The sequence below is a fragment of the Pituophis catenifer genome, unplaced genomic scaffold (genome assembly GCF_029215685.1).
Source record: "Pituophis catenifer annectens isolate HBS135680 unplaced genomic scaffold, rPitCat1.0.hap2 SCAF_1, whole genome shotgun sequence".
Taxonomy (NCBI): Eukaryota; Metazoa; Chordata; class Lepidosauria; order Squamata; family Colubridae; genus Pituophis; species Pituophis catenifer.
In genome coordinates, this window is record NW_027256881.1 from 228398051 (window position 1) to 228414640 (window position 16590).

Below are 16590 nucleotides of genomic sequence, written 5' to 3' on the forward strand. Positions count from 1 at the left end.
AGAAATTTTTAATTTTATTTATGGTGTAAAAAGGGGAATTGCCCACATTCTTTTATTATTTTAGGAGGTGGTTGTACTGCAGCCTCTGACCTATCCAATCTCACAAGCCATTTATATAAATAAAATGGACGAGAGAAGATTTGTGTACCCTTTTTTGAAATCCTGGATTGTGTGAGAAGGAAGGATGCATTAAGCATGGAATGGATAAATGAATGACTAGAATAATATTCCTAACAGGAAATTACATCTTCCTAAATGCTAGAGGACATGACTCAGCATTATTAGCCACCTGAATTACTGACTGAGAACCAAGAACAAACAGAAATAAACAAAAGAATCTCTGATAGTGTTTACAGTATCAGAGCAAAGTAATGTATTCAAAATAAGTTCCTAAAAACATGAACACAAATATTTACTCTTGATAATAAACAATTTTAAAACTATCTTTATGGGAACTTGATCTTCTTTACGGTCATTGCTCATCATAATCATCTATTTATTATTTATTTATTTATTCAATTTATATACCGCCCTTCTCCTAGTGGACTCAGGGCGGTGCACAGCCAAAACTAAAATACATAACAATACAAAATTTAAAATTAATTAAAAGAATTATATACTTTGGCCCGAATTAAAACAGTGCGAATTAAAACCCATTAACAAATTAAAACTAAACAATTAATAACCATTAAAAACTAAAAAAGGGGGGCAGGGTTCACGCCAGCCCTGCTTGCTGGAAAAGAAGAGTTTTCAGGGCTCGGCGAAAGACCCGAAGATCCGATATCCTTCTTATCTCCGGGGGCAAATCGTTCCAGAGGGCGGGGGCTGCCACAGAGAAGGCCCTCCCCCTGGGGGTCGCCAGCCGACATTGCCTGGCCGACGGCACCCTGAGGAGTCCCTCTCTGTGGGAGCGTACTGGACGGTGGGAGGCTATCGGCGGCAGAAGGCGGTCCCGCAAGTACCCAGGTCCTATGCCATGGAGCGCTTTAAAGGTGGTAACCAACACCTTGAAGCGCACCCAGAAGACCACCGGGAGCCAGTGCAGCTCACGCAGGAGTGGTGTTACATGGGAGCGACCCCTCGCTCCCATAATCCCCCACGCGGCCGCATTCTGCACCAGTTGGAGCCTCCGGGTACTCCTCAAGGGGAGCCCCATGTAGAGAGCATTGCAGTAGTCCAGGCGGGAAATGACGAGTGCCTGAGTGACTGTGCGTAAGGAATCCCGATCCAGAAAGGGACGCAACTGGCGAATCAGGCGGACCTGATAAAAAGCCCCCCTGGCCACAGCCGTCATATGCTCTTCTAAAGACAGCCGTGCATCCAGGAGGACGCCCAAGTTGCGAGCCCTATCCGTGGGGGCCAATAACTCGCCCCCAATAGCCAGCGATGGTACCAGCTGGCTATATCGGGACGCCGGAAGCCACAGCCACTCAGTCTTGGAAGGGTTGAGTCGGAGCCTACACGATTTATTAGATTTTTCACCCTTTAACACCTTATTACACTCCAGGCAGCAAATGTACCTAATACTCCTTCCTGCTCTGATTTTTTCCAGAACAACAACCTTGCGAGGTGGGTTGCACTGAGAGAGAGAGACTGGCCCAAAGTCACCAGTCTGGCTTTCAGACTTAAGGTGGGGCTAGAGTTCATGCTTTGAAGTTGTCAAGATTTTAGACAATCACTATTACATCCCATAGTATTGTTGGAAGAAACATCCTTCTAGGTTCTGCTCCAAGTGGGGAAAAAGACACTGGAAACATGGAGACTGCTTGGAAAGATGGTTTAATGGTGGACAGGATCACATGGCTTGAGTTCCTGAACAGGAAAAGGGAGGAATACAGCGAGTCCACGGGTTTTTATGCTCTCTCTGGCTTTGAACTTCCAGGGGCCCAGAAAGAGTACTCTGATTGGTTGTCAGACTCCCAGGGGGTGGGGGTCTTAGCTAGCCTTGCTGGCTGATGGTCACATGTGCTTCCCAGGTCACATGTGGTGAGTTTCTGCTGCTATTGTGTAGAGGGCTAATCCTATCTTTGTTGGATCTTTGGCAACTCCTACTATGGCTCTGCCTGAAGGAGGTAGATCTTTGTTATGTAGAATAGACTGGCCCAAGCCTTAATGGCCCATTGACAAAGGGTGGGGGGCAGGAAGGTGGGAGCTGCTTTGTCTGTAAAATATGCTTCTCCAGTTCTTATCCAGGGAAATATAATATTCTGCCTTTTTCATATTTCCTAAAATATTTCACTCTTCCAGGAAAGGGGTGGGTGCTAACTTCCTACAGTATATAGTACGGGTTTACATAGTATATATAGCGTACATAGAATATTTCCCTTAAAATCTTGTAAGGGAAGTATTCTATGTATTATTATTGATTTATTATGGAGAACACGTAACATTTTAGCTGGCTTCAAGGCTATCTCAAGATTTTACAACAAGCTAGAAATTAAAAGAAGGGACTTCCCATTTTGTGCTTCATTTTTTAAGTTTTTCTACTGCTTCTCTAGTAAGTTTTTTTTTAAAGTTTTAGAAAGATTACAAAACTCTGCAAAACCTATTGATGTACAGGCAAAAAAACAATGAAAACCGTATCCCTTGCTAAAGATGGAAATGCCCCATAGTAAATACTGAAGAGGCAGAAGAGGAAGACGGCATGTAAAAAAAAAAAGAAGAAGAAGCTGTTGCTTATCTAAAAAAGCAAGGCCCCTCCCCTTTTCATGCGAGCTGAATGTGCTGTTTCCTTTTCCAGTGGTAAATGGTCAAGAACCATGCTGGAAGCATCTGAACAAGCGAAGCTTTCTCCCGTTTGCTTCCCCGGTCTTTGCTGCGGCTTTGCTTCATTCGTCTTTGGACGTGGATAGGAAAGCACACAGACAGTGCAAAAAAAAAAAAAAAAGCAAGAGGGGAGCATTTCTGAATGTTTACAGGATGAATTTCCCTAACCGTACAACAGTCTCTCCTCCGCGTGAGTACTCAAAACCCCTCCTTGTGCAAAATGACAAACCTACAACTCTTACGCTTGGTGTGTTTAAAAAAAGAAGGGGGGTGGGAGTCGCTGCCTTACTCTTTCTTTTCTCTTTCAAAAAACTTTCTAAAGTTAAGTTCTGGAAACTTTACTCCTCTCTTGCCTTGCATTTACGAGTGTTGGTGGGTGTGAAAAGCAAGCAGAAAAAAACAAAAACAAAAGTTGTGCATGCGTTCCTGGGACAAGGCAGGACTCCAACTACAACGCTCGTTTGCAAAGATCAACCTTTAATTATTTTTTTTCCCCCAACGGCGTCGTTGAAAGTGTCATTGAAAGGGGAGCTGAAAAGGAGCGGTTAAAGGGTTGATTTCCCTTTTCACCAAAAGGTGGGGGAAATGCAGTTGTTTAACTGCGTTCTGCTTCTTTCTCTGTGCCCTCTTTGAGGTGTTAGCACCTTGCTCAAATACAGACAGGGAACTGTCTCTCGGTAACATGAGAGCCAAGCCCCAAACTGACGGTCTATATTTAGCCACAATGCATTTTTGTTTCTCAGAACTGGTGTTAACAGCCACTGAATGACAGCCGATTGAGAGGGGGAAAGTGGGTGGGCGTGTTTCCTGTTTCCAGAATGTTATGTACTTCGGTGAAAAGTTATAGCAGGAACCGAGTTAGCCCAGGGAGATTCATGTGGGCAATGAACCAACACTTGATCCACAACCCGACCCTGAGAACTGAGAAGTTAGGCCGAGATCATATTGCAAGCTAGAGAGGGATGGGAACTTACCGGGAACTGGTTTCATCACGTTCAACGCCGTTGGTATTTTTACCCATAATATCAAGGGATGTGGCCCTGCCTCTCACTTTAAAACCAACAGAAAAAAAAAAAGATGTAGGGGAAAAGCAAATCCAGTACAGTGGAGACTGTCTGTATCTCTCGTTCGTGTCACGTGTTCAGACCACAGACGGTTATCAAAGGGTGTGAAGGTCTATGAGAGCAGACATATTAACATAAACTAATTGTTGTTGGTTTTTTTTTATTGAAAAAGTTTTCAAATACAAATTTTACCCCCTTTTTTTTTCTCCCCCCCCCCCCCGCTCCCTAACCCCCCTCACCACCCCTCCCCCCCTGTGACTTCTTCACAACAAAAACCTAATTCATAACAGATTGCATAATATTTTACCATCCCCTTACTCCCTCCTCTAAATACTGACCCTTACTTATTAAAAATATTATTAATATTGTTACTTCCCCCTTTTACCATACATTTCAAAAAAAAGCATTCTACTATAACATTGTATGATAGCTTCTAATTTAGCATAATATTATTATAACTCCCAATTTAGCAATAATCTGCCCTTTTTCTCCTCCCCCAAACTTATATCTGTATATTATTACAACATTTCAAAACAACCTTCCACTTTAAGACTATATAGTAATTGTTGTTGACTAAGTTTAGTTTGACTAAGTTTAGACCATCCAAAGTTGTCCGATTGCCAAATGATGGGATGGCATTGAGACCCATATCCTGCTTTAATGGAAATGTGTAAACATGTTTTCGGGTTGTTAGGTGGAGTTTCAAGGGAAAGAGGCAAGGTATTTTGCTGTCTTTCCTCCTCTTGTGATAAATATTTGCAAATGCACCACTTTTGCAGTTATGCCTTTGAGTTTTGGGATTTTTCACTCAACGGCTTTTATTTTGACTTACTAAAGTAAAATGCAAATAGTTGCAACTTTGTGATCCTATGGGCACATCCTAAATCATTTTGCCTATAAGTAATGGCATCAACTTGTCCTATTTCTAGAACTGTGTTGGATGAAAAAAAAAGGAGTAAAAGATACAGATAGGCAAAAAAGAAACGGGAAATGGGGGATTTAAGAGGTGTCAGACAAGGTGCACCAATAGCCTCCCCTTTGGCTTTAAGTGAGCTTCCCCACTGCTCACTTAAAGCCCCACCTAAGGTTTCCCCAAGAAATTCTTTCCAAAGGAATGTAGCCCACGAGAGAAAGCAATTGGTTCAGCTGTCTGCTGAAAATAGAGATTTTACTTGTTTTGGGGGAAAGAAGTTTTCTTTGTAAGGTGGGACTTTAATGGTAGCAGAGCTAATACAAAGTTACAGAGTCACCAGTGCTTAGGAGAGACCAGTGACCCAGTGACTTCTATTGGATTTTCTCTTATTTTGCAGTGTTTCATTATAGCTGATTGGAATCCAAAATAAATTGGATTGCACATTTATTGGAATCCAAAATAAATTGGATTGCACCTTTTCAATAATTGTCAATGTAGCTATCAAAAGGTTATAGTATGTGTGCAAAATAATTCCCTGGGGTTTGAATTGATTGAGAAAAAAGTACACAGTACACAGGCTTCCTTTTAATGTAAGAAGGCAGACAGCATCCCCCTTAACACTTGAATTTCAGAGCTTGCAGCTCTGCCTGACAGGATATCAGCTGATACCACCCTTCAGGCATAGCTTTTCTTGAAGCAGCTGTGTCAGCTCCAGGTTTGAAGAGAGCCAAGCCAAGCTGCCTTGCTTCCCCTTCTCCATGTTTTCCTGATTTATGTGGATTTCCTGAACTTTGAGTACAGAATAGGCCTAGCAGTGGAGATTTATGGAGGAGTGTTATGCAGCTACCACAAAGGAACTGCCATTTGCCTTCCCCAATTCCTAAATAACAAATTGCTCCAGCAGAGAATTGGAACTGCAGGTAGTCCTTGATTTAAGGCCAGTTACTTAGTGACCGAAGTTCTGCTGGATTCTGAAAAAGTTATGAAGATCCAACATCTGCCCCCTCTGCCTGCAGTCAAATGGCCACATTTTGGGCCCTCTGCCGTTTGCAGTGCCCCATGATCACATGAGATTTTTGCCAGAAACCGGTGTTTACTTGCAATGTTCGGCAAAAACCACCTCATAGCAAACAATGGATTCGCTTAATGGCCACCACATTCACTTTACAGCCAATGTGCTCGCTTAACAACTGCCCCCATTAGTTGTAAAATTGATTCTGGTCATGTGACCCACTTCATGGTCTTAACTGGGGCCTCAATTATGGTCCTAACTCGAGGACTGCCTGTCAGAAGATTTCTTCTTCAAGCTTTCTGATGGTTTGGGCAATTCTTGACAGGAAGTGGGGAGGATCCTTGGAGTTATAATAATTCTTTGACCCCCAAAAAACTCATTTCACTAGGACATATGGGCCCTTTCAAAATACTGTTTTCTCCCTACCCCCAACCCCTTCTGATACAAGCTTCAGTATCTATAGAAAATCAAGATGCATCCCTTTAATACAGTGCCTTCTCTGCCTGCATGGCATTAACATTCTTCTGCTGTTGTGCTAAATACGGAATATTGGGAGGGTCAGGCTCCTGGCTTCCTTGCAAAAATGTGCCACTGATAGTAGAAAATATGTCAAGGGTCCCTCCCATAGATTATTAGGTAAATCTGTCTGTGCCAATATATCAAATAAAAAGACGTTTCCCAGCATTTGTCAGGCCATGCCATGTTCTGATGCTGTTCATCTTTGGAGTAATTATTCCAGCATCCATATAATTAGGTGCATCATAAAACTGCAAGTACAGAAAAGAACAGCAGGTCATCTAATCCAACATTATCTAAAATCCAGCCCATTTTTTTTTTTTTAATTTGATTTATATGCCGCCCTTCTCCGAAGACTCAGGGCGGCTTACAATGTGCTCAGCAATTTCCATTTGAAGGTAACATTCACCCCAGAATACAGGTAGTCCTCGACTTACAACAGTTCATTTAGTGACTGTTTGAAGTTACAAAGGCACTGAAGTGCCTTGAAAGTGACTTGAATGTTTTTCACACAACTATTGAGCATTCCTGTGGTTGCATGATCAACATTCATACACTGGCTCATATTTATGACGGTTGCAGTGTTCTAGGGTCATGCGATCATTTGCGACCTTCTGACAATCAAAGTCAATGGGGAAGCCAGTTTCAGTTATCAGCTGTGTTACTTGGGCTCAGTTATGGTTGTAAGTCAAGGACTATCTGTAGTCTTTATAATCAAAGAGGGCCATGTACGTTCATTTTGTTTAGTGTCAGAAATCTCACCATAACCGAAGGACTGCATCTAGAAAACAAACACAGAATTGATGCTCTGCTGTTGTGAAAAGCATATTAGAAAAAACTTTTCTCTGCTGGTGTCCATTTCTTAATGTCCTTGAGAGATTTTATGTCTTATCTTGCATTAAGGGGAAAAAATAAAGAACAAACAAAAACATTGACCTGGAGGCAATAAAGCTATATTTTTATGAAGTTTTTCATATGTTGGCTATCCCCAAAAGCAATTCTTTAGGACATTTTTGTTCCAGTGGGTTTTAATATGCGTTTAGCTATTGGTTAGTTCTTTTTTAAAGCTCAAATATACAAAATTACTGCTGATAAAATTCTTTGGAAGGACCTCTTGCCTCACAATTTGGTCCCTAGCAGGGTGATAGCCTCCACCTCCCAACAGGGTACAAACAAAAGTTCAAATCAGCAATATGTTTTGTTGTGAATTGCTTTTTTTTTTTATTAAAAAAAAAATATTGTTGCAAGTTGCCTTGGAACTTTTATTTTGAAGCCAAAGACAATATAGACTTCTTTGAGAAATATATGAGAAATCATTAAGAATTGCCTTCTTGGATGGGACTACAGGCAGTGGTGAAATCCATTTTTTTTTTACTACCGGTTCTGTGGGCATGGCTTGGTGGGTGTGGTTTGGTGGGCGTGGTTTGGTGAGCGTGGCAGGGGAAGGATACTGCAAAATCCCATTCCTTCCCCACTCCTAGAGGAAGGATATTGCAAAACCTCCATTTCCACCCCACTCTGGGGCCAACGAGAGTGGCATTTGCTGGTTCTTCAAACTACTCAAATTTCCGCTACCGGTTCTCCAGAACCTGTAAGAACCTGCTGGATTTCACCCCTAACTACAGGCCTATCCAAAAGGCCACAGAGAGATGCACACATAGGAAACCATGCCTGTTGCTGCCCCTCATCTGGTAAAAATGAGGGGTGTTATGAGCCCCACTTAGTGGTAACGCTATGTTGGAGGCAGTCATTATGAAAAGATCACTGAATGATATCCTGCTGTCTCCTCTCACTTCCCATTACTTAAAGGGAGAAAAAAAAATCACTTCCTATCTCATGATAAAACAGGAGAAGTTTAGATTCCTTTTGCTTCCTTTCACAAAAAGAAGGAAGGGAAGATACATTTTCTCCCTGCCTGCCTGCTTATTTTCCTCCTTTTTATGAATGATTTGCTTGATCTTGTAGAAACAATGCCTGCCTTCTTGCCTGCCACCATTTCTTCAAATTTTCTGCAGGCACTACAGAGAAATGGAGCCTCCAATGGAGAAAACAAGCTGTTTCATAGGTTGTTTTTATAAGGAGGGAGGAAAAAAACAAGAGAGAGGAAGGGAGGGAGGGAGGAAGGAAGGAGAGAGAGAAAGAAAAAGAAAGAAAGAAAAAGAGAGAAGGAAAGAAAGAAAAGAGAAAGAAAGAAAAAGAAAAGAAAGCAATCTGATGCTGTACTGTTGTTTGGAAGCCTTCTGGCTGTGAGGACCTAATCCTGCAGTTTGTTATCTTGCCTCTGCAGTGCTATATTCTCATTCTCAGAAGAGCAGAGAAATACAAACCATTGTTAATAACAATGGAATATGAATGTGGGTGTTTTATAACAAACAAAACATTTGCAGTGTTATTGCAATGATGTTTCATTGTGATTAGGCAATGTCATATGTATGAAAATATCATGAATGTTTCATTTTAACTATGTTTACATTAAAAGATGAGTCTTCTCAGCTAGACTTTTGATTAGGCCATTTACTGAATGCGTAGAGTTCAAATGTATAAAGGTTACCTTAAAACAGCAAATCATTTCAAATCATTTTGTCATTCAACACAGATAAAATGTTGGATAATGTGATCTAGTACATGTGAGCCATAACTTCATTTTTTGAATAAATACAACATATCAACAGATAGAAGAATCTCTCTGCAGGCTTTCTAAAAGAAAGGTTTCTGTATCCGAGTAGTCTTTGTTTAGCAACCACAATTGGGAGTGGCAACTGATTTATTAAATGAGACAGTTGCTAAATGAGACCATGACTTACTTTAGCTTTCCTTTGACTTTACAGACCTGAGATGGTTGTACGTGAAAGGATTGGCCATAAAGTTACTTTCTCATCATGACTTATAACTGTGTATGGTCGTTAAACGAGTGTTCCAAGTAACACCCCCAACAGAATCAAAACTCAAAACTCTGAGGCAGGCATCTTCCTCAATGCATGAATTTACTAGAGATGTCATATTGACACATCTGGGGAAACCCAAATCTGAAAGCCCTGGATTTTCCCCACCCAAAGTAAAGTCAAAGATCCTTCCCCTCCATCCACATATGCATCACATGGTCCAATCAGGTCACTGTCCCAACTTTGGTTGACTTCCAGTCACGCCTTCTCAGGTGCAGGCTGAACATCCTTGAGTTCCAAGGGAAAAATGTTGTTGCGATTACATACCCCACACTATCTTCACCTCTCCCCTCCCATTCCCACAGATTGCCCATCCACCGCTATGGCAACCCTGAAGACTCCCATTAAAGACGGCCCCAGGGCTGACAACTACCTGTATAGATATCTTCAGTGAAATGTCCTAGTTCTCATCTCTGCAAATCAAATAAAGATCAACTCAAATGCATTCATTATTTACCAATGGCAGTTTTAATAAGCTAATTGGGATATTTCAAGTCTGTGATATGTACCAAGTAGCCTTTTAAGCTTCTGACTTTTCAAACACAATGGGAAAGAGAATTGGTGAATTGGTTGTTGGTGCACAGCACTTGTAGCTTCGTTGAGAGAGGTTTTCCGAAAAATCTGTATTTATTTATTTATTTATTTATTTATTTATTTATTTATTTATTTATTTAATCTAATTTTTATACCGCCCTTCTTGGCACAGCCAAAGATAAAACAAGTACCCATATAAAATTTAAAAACAATTTAAAAACACATTAAATAATTTGGCCCCGACGTCATTAAAACAAAAACAACCCATTAAAATTAATGTTTAGGCCAACCCAACTTGTTGGAACAATAACGTCTTGAGGGCACGGTGAAAAGTGCGCAAGTCAGGGATCATCCATATCTCCGGGGGCAATTCATTCAAGAGGGTAAGTGCCCCCACAGAGAAGGCTCTCCCCCTGGGTGTCGCCAGTCGACATTGTTTCACCGACGGTACCCTGAGGAGTCCCTCTCTGTGGGAGCGCACTGGCCGGTGGGAGGCTATCGGTAGCAAAAGGCGATATCGTAAGTACCCAGGTCCTAAGCCGTGGAGCGCTCTAAAGATGGTAACCAACACCTTGAATCGTACCCGGAAGACCACCGGGAGCCAGTGCAGCTCACGCAGGAGTGGTGTTACATGGGAGCGCCGTGTCGCTCCCATAATCACCCGTGCGGCCGCATTCCGGACCAGTTGGAGCCTCTGGGTGCTCTTCAAGGGGAGCCCCATTTGGAGTGTGCTACAGTAGTCCAGACGGGAAGTGACAAGGGCATGAGTGACCGTGCGCAAGGAGTCCCAATCCAGAAAGGGACACAACTGGTGAATCAGGCGAACCTAATAAAAAGCCCCCCTGGCCACAGCCGTCACATGATCTTCTAGAGACAGCCGCTCATCCAGGAGGACACCCAAGTTACAAGCCCTCTCTGAGGGGGCTAAGATCTCACCCCCAATAGTCAGCGATGGAACCAGCTGGCTATAACGGGACGCCGGAAACCACAGCCACTCAGTCTTGGAGGGGTTGAGTCTGAGCCTGTTTCTCCCCATCCAGATCCACACGGTCTCCAGGCACCGGGACATCACGTCAAGGGCATCATTGGGGTGGTCCGGGGTAGAGATGTACAGCTGAGTATCATCAGCGTACTGATGGAATTTCACCCCAAAACCACAGATGATCTCACCCAGCAGCTTCACATAAATGTTGAACAGGAGGGGCGAGAGGACCGACCCTTGCGGCACCCCACAAACAAGGCGCCTCGAAGTCATGCCCCCCTGCCAACACAGACGGTCAGAGAGGAAGAAAGCTACATCCCTCTATATCCCTAAGTCAAAGTGTTCCAAATCTAGTCTACTGCTTTTATTTAATTCTGTTTTCTGAAGATATAGAGCCAATCAGGAAGAGTACATAATACATTTTCACTTGCATAATTAGAATGCAATTATTTATGATTAACATAGAACAGATATGAGTGGTTGGACACCAATTGGCTATGATTTGATGAATGGGTCTTTTCCCCAGAGAAGAACAAAAACACATCATCTAATTTAGATGACCATCAGCATAATTTTTAAAATCCAGGGAAATGTACAGTATTGTCTGGTGAAGGAATAACAAAGGCTTTCTTGTAGATTAGGACTCCGTGAGGGTGATAAGAGCTACAGAAGCATCTTTTGAGAATGATTTATTTCCACCCCCAACCCAGATCATCTCTAGTGCCAACCACCTGGCGTATAAAACCAGCAGAAAACAGTATGAGGAATCCATATTAATAAGCTATCCCAAGACATTGCCATAATTACTGTCATTAAATCCATTTCTGAAACAATGACTGCTTGTTTGCTGAATGAAGGTACATGGACAGCCAGATAAGCCAGTTGACTTTGCAAAATCTCTAAAGCGGGGCAGCCTCTCATATAATTTGTTCTGCAACATATGTTTCGCCACAGGGATCTCTCCAAATTAAAATGACAAATTCTGCTGAAAATTACTGTCTGTAAAACTTTTCTGAAAAAAATACACCATTATTGCTGAAAAGTGGATTTCCACCATAAACATCATTTCCCATTTCTTTTTCGTGTTAAGCTTACTTAGAGAGAGACTCATTCCTTGTCCTCCATCCCTTGAGCCCTAAACATGTTTTTAAGTGTCCTTTATTTTTTATGTATTATTTAATTTTGTTTTTAGTTACATTTTAATTAATTTTTCTTTATCTTCAACTGACCACCTTGAATGTCCCTTTTGGATAAAAAGGTAGAATGTTAAGTATTTAAAGGGGGAATATATACTTAATCATTAGGGACGTGGTGGCTCAGTGGCTAAGACGCTGAGCTTGTCAATCGAAAGGTCAGCAGTTCAAATCCCTAGTGCCGTGTAATAGGGTGAGCTCCCGTTACTTGTCCCAGCTTCTGCCAACCTAGCAGTTCGAAAGCACATAAAAAATGCAAGTAGAAAAATAGGGACCACCTTTGGTGGAAAGGTAACAGTGTTCCATGAGCCTTTGGTGTTTAGTCATGCTGACCACATGACCACGGAGATGTCGTTGGACAGCGCTGGCTCTTCGGCTTTGAAATGGAGATGAGCACCACCCCTAGAGTCAGGAACAAGTAGTGCATATGTGCAAGGGGAACCTTTATCTTTACCTATATACTTAGTGTGTCGTAGTAACTTAATCTGGGAAACCTTTTTCTAATTGCTAATGTTTATTTACTCTTTCTACATTACTATTTCTTGCATTTCTACACATGCAATTGCAAGTACACACACTTTTAATAGATGCTTATACTGAATCCTCTAGAGATTATCTTGAAACAGAAATAGGTGAAATTATATTACGCACTAAAGTTCTGTTGGGATATCGCAACATGAGCGAGTAATATTTGTTTTTGCTAGAGTATACACTTCCTTTGGAAAGAAGGCTGGGTTAATGATGTGAAGTAGTTGGGGGCATGTCTTACTGAGCAGTATACGAGAAATAATAAAAATGCAAGGCAGGGAATTTCTCTTTTTTTCCTTTTTCCTCTGTTTGGGCGAACTGGGGATTTTCGGTTTTATTGCATTTATTTTGTATTGGCTTAATTTGTTTAAATTTCAACTCCAGTGTTCATGAGCTTCTCACTCCACAATGGGAGAAAACTGAAATTTGGCAGGTTAGTCTTTCCAAAGCTACTTTCACCAAAGGGCTGCAAGTTGCCCATCTTGGTTGAAGACAAACAGTACATATTGGTAAAATGAATGGCATTCAGTTCAGTGCTCTTGTATGAAATAGCACATGTCGCACATCCAAGACCCTAATTTCCTATCTAATTGACTTATTCTCGCCTGGCTTCAAATGTAGAGAGTTTTTCCAACTTGTGTATATGGCTGATCAGAATCATTGAGGAAACTGAAATAGAATATTAAGAGTCTATTCTTAATTTTTTGCTGAGAATAATCGATTGCCTGTTTCTGATATACAGTTAATGCCAGTAGATAAACAAAATCCTTTTCAAACCATGCTATCTCCAGTTTATGAAAGTACTTAAACCATATGCTGAACCACAGTTCTGAAAAATGACAATATTGGCCAGGAATAACAGGGCCTTGAAATAGCTAAGCAGGATTTGACCTGCTAGTAATTTAATGGAAGGTTCCTAGGAAATCCCAGGGCTTTGCTTTACACTGGATTTTTTTTTTTTTTTAAAATTCAGGAGAAAGTAAAAGTCACCACCACTTCCCACACTGTAATTCTGCATGGATGTAAATTATGTTACATCCATGCTGTCTCAAGACTTAAGGGAGATTTATTTTATTTTATTCCTACAAAATCTGAGGAACCAACACTGAGAACAGCTGAAATCTAATGCTGCAGGATCCAAACTGGCTCAGTCACTGGGACCAGAGGTTTTGTCTTCTGAACTTTCAGAGTCTCGTGCTGGAGCCCATCTTCAGGGAACTTTTTTTTGCTGGTGATCTACCCAGATTGGATCCTGCAACATTATCTTGGGACATTATCTGCAACATTATCTTGGAACAGGTATGTCTTCATTCATGAAATCTAATATTTCAACCATCTTCACAGCTTGAAGCAGACTTTTTCCCATTGCTTACTGATTATTTGGTTGGGATTTTTTAACGATCACAGCTCTTGAAACTGTTAAAGTCTGCAGCCACTCTTGTGGCTTCCCAGTCTCAAAGGCTCACATTTAACAAAGTTGGCATAAAGGTTGTGGTTCTCCTAACTTCCAAATAATGCCAAGGAGTTTTTCTCTTCCACTCACTTAACATTTTCAAAGATTGTCCAGACACACATCTTCAACATTGAGAGTCTGGGATTCTGTAAGGTTTTGAAATAGGAATATGCAACTTTTTATAGGCTGAGGTTTACTTTTGGCCTTTGAATGATATGCTGCAGGCTGGTTTCAGGGAACCAAATCCCTCACTTTTCAGCAGCTGTTGAAATTGCCCCTTCTTCCTTCAACTGAATTTGGGGGGAAAGAAGTGCTTCCAGGAAAGTATAGACAGTGTAGAAATATAAACAGTGTATTTTAATTCTGTCACATAATTGAAAGTAACATTTGAACTCCAAAATAGAACAATAAAAAATATGGAACTGCACTGAATTTTATTTAAGATTTTAATATGTTATAGAAAAACCAGAAAATAAGATTTTATGAACAGGTCATAATCATACATAGGTCATAATCTGTACAGGTAAAAGTACAACTTGATCCCTGAAGAGTGAATTACCAGTTCAGAACTCCTCATGAGGAAATTCATCTTGGACAGTTCAGATATCTTCCCTTAAGACCACCGAGTAAAGACTCTGTATGAAGCTGATCTTTGGCTTACTGAAAATATTGCGTGATTGAATGATTGTAGGCTGCCTAGAGTCGCCTTTGGTGAGATGGATGGCATATAACCTAATCAACTGTATTTAAAAATCCAACCCAAATGACTCCATATATGTGTAGGCAAAGGTATATTCATAAGACTACAAATGTTAACATCTCTAGCAGGGGTGGGTTCTACTTACCTTTACTACCGGTTCGCAATGGGAGCGCGCTTCTGCGCATGCGCAATTCGTCAATTATGACGTCCGGGTGGGTGGGCAGAGGCTCCCGCTACTTTTACTACCGGTTCTAAAAAACCGGACAGAACCAGGAGCAACCCACCACTGATCTCTAGCATGTTAACATCAGGGTAGAACTGGCTCTATTAAACATACATATATTTGCATATTTATTAAGCACTAGAAAAAACAGTAGAAAGCAGTAGGCAAACCTAAATCAAGAACCAAATGTTTAGATACTTCCCCAAATCACTAGGGTCTGCACTGCATAGAAGAATCTCAAAAAGCAATCTCCCCAGACATAATTATCAACAAAATAAATTAAATGACCATAAAATCCAAAGCATAAAATCAGATGAATATCTTCCATCCACATTAGATACTAAAACTGTCCAACATTTGGCTAAAAAGAAAAGTCAGTTTTCTGAAAGCCAGGAGCAAAGGGGTAAAGCACTAATGGTAAAGTTGTAAAACTGTGCAGAAAAGGAAGGAATATTGATTTTGCATGCTGCTTTGAGTTATTCATAAAAGTAATAAAAGTGGGATAAATATATAAAAAAGCATACTTTTGAGGGTAAAATATCCCATAATATAAGGTCTACTTCTGAGAAGGTCTGATTTCTAGTTCATATCCACATCGCTTCATGGGGAGGTAGGATCTGTCTACTTCATTTATTTCTGCCTGTGATAGGATAGGCAGAATCAGGACTTTTTTCTCCTTTGCTAAAACGGGTGTGGCCAGCACATGACGCATCCGGCCTCCGGGCCGGAAGTTGACAGCCCTGATCAAAGGCATCTTCAAAAATCTTCTCAGGTAGAATTTATTGCAGTAGGCCAACTGCATGATTTCATTTTGCTTATGTTAGCCTTATTCATTTCACTTGTACACCACTATAAGTCAACAATTCCCAGTGGCTGATGCTAATAAAATAAAAGCCAGAGTTAAAAATCCCTGTAGTCTTAAACTTAAAATCATCAGCATGTCAAACTTGGTTTAAAATGTGTATTTTTAGTTTTCTTTTGAAAGCCAGTTAAGAGATCTGGTTCATCAACTTAGCAAGTACATTCCTATAATTAAAATTGCTTATAGTTAATGGGGTTGTGCTTCAGAACCAGTTGGGAAAGATGCCTCAAGGCACCTGGAAGTGTGAACCTAACACCTGTCTGTATTCTTTTCCCAGAATTGCACAGCTGGCCTATGCTGCTGCCAAGTGATCCCAAGAGCAGACACGACTGCTCTAAAGAGTTGCAGGCAGTTTCTACATTCATGTCCTACATGTTCTGAAGCCCTTTTCAGACCCAAATCCAAAGCACTACACAACACTTAAAGCTAATGTAATTACTTTCTAGTTATATATCTGATTTCTTCGAATTCACATTTTTGAAAATGTATCACTTAGCAACAATATCTAGAAGTTTCTGGTTTGCATTTGAACCTTTTAAGAGATACAAAGGTCCCTAGACTTGTGCCATTTCCTTTTTAAAGATAACTTGTGGTTAAGCCATCCATCGTAAGTCAGGGTCATTACTGTTGTACAGCATTGTGATCTGTCTGGAGGAAAAAATAGAGTAGAACCCATTAAACATTCAAACTTTAGCCTGAGCTTTGTGGAGCTTTCTTTCCATATCTCTGGTTTTATTCCATCAAATCCCCATAGGATTTACTTTGAACATTGTATGCACTTTTTAAAACTGCTGCCTTTTCCTCCAAGGTACTCTAGAAGTAAACAGTAAACAATAAGAAAATTAAGGAAGGTATTGCCACTGAAGAGGAAGGCATAAATCTTCCCTTTTCAATTTAAGGCC

General features: G+C 40.9%; 1 protein-coding gene across 1 annotated transcript in view; it reads left to right on the forward strand.

Moving 5' to 3' along the window:
* Positions 1-2753: 2753 nt before the first annotated feature.
* GYPC (glycophorin C (Gerbich blood group)) overlaps positions 2754-16590 on the forward strand; it is a 63382-nt gene continuing 49545 nt past the window's right edge. Inside the window, exon 1 of the mRNA XM_070951713.1 lies at positions 2754-2956. Within this exon, the coding sequence (XP_070807814.1) occupies positions 2920-2956 (37 nt within the window). The 5' untranslated portion in view covers positions 2754-2919. The remainder of the gene's footprint in view (positions 2957-16590) is intronic.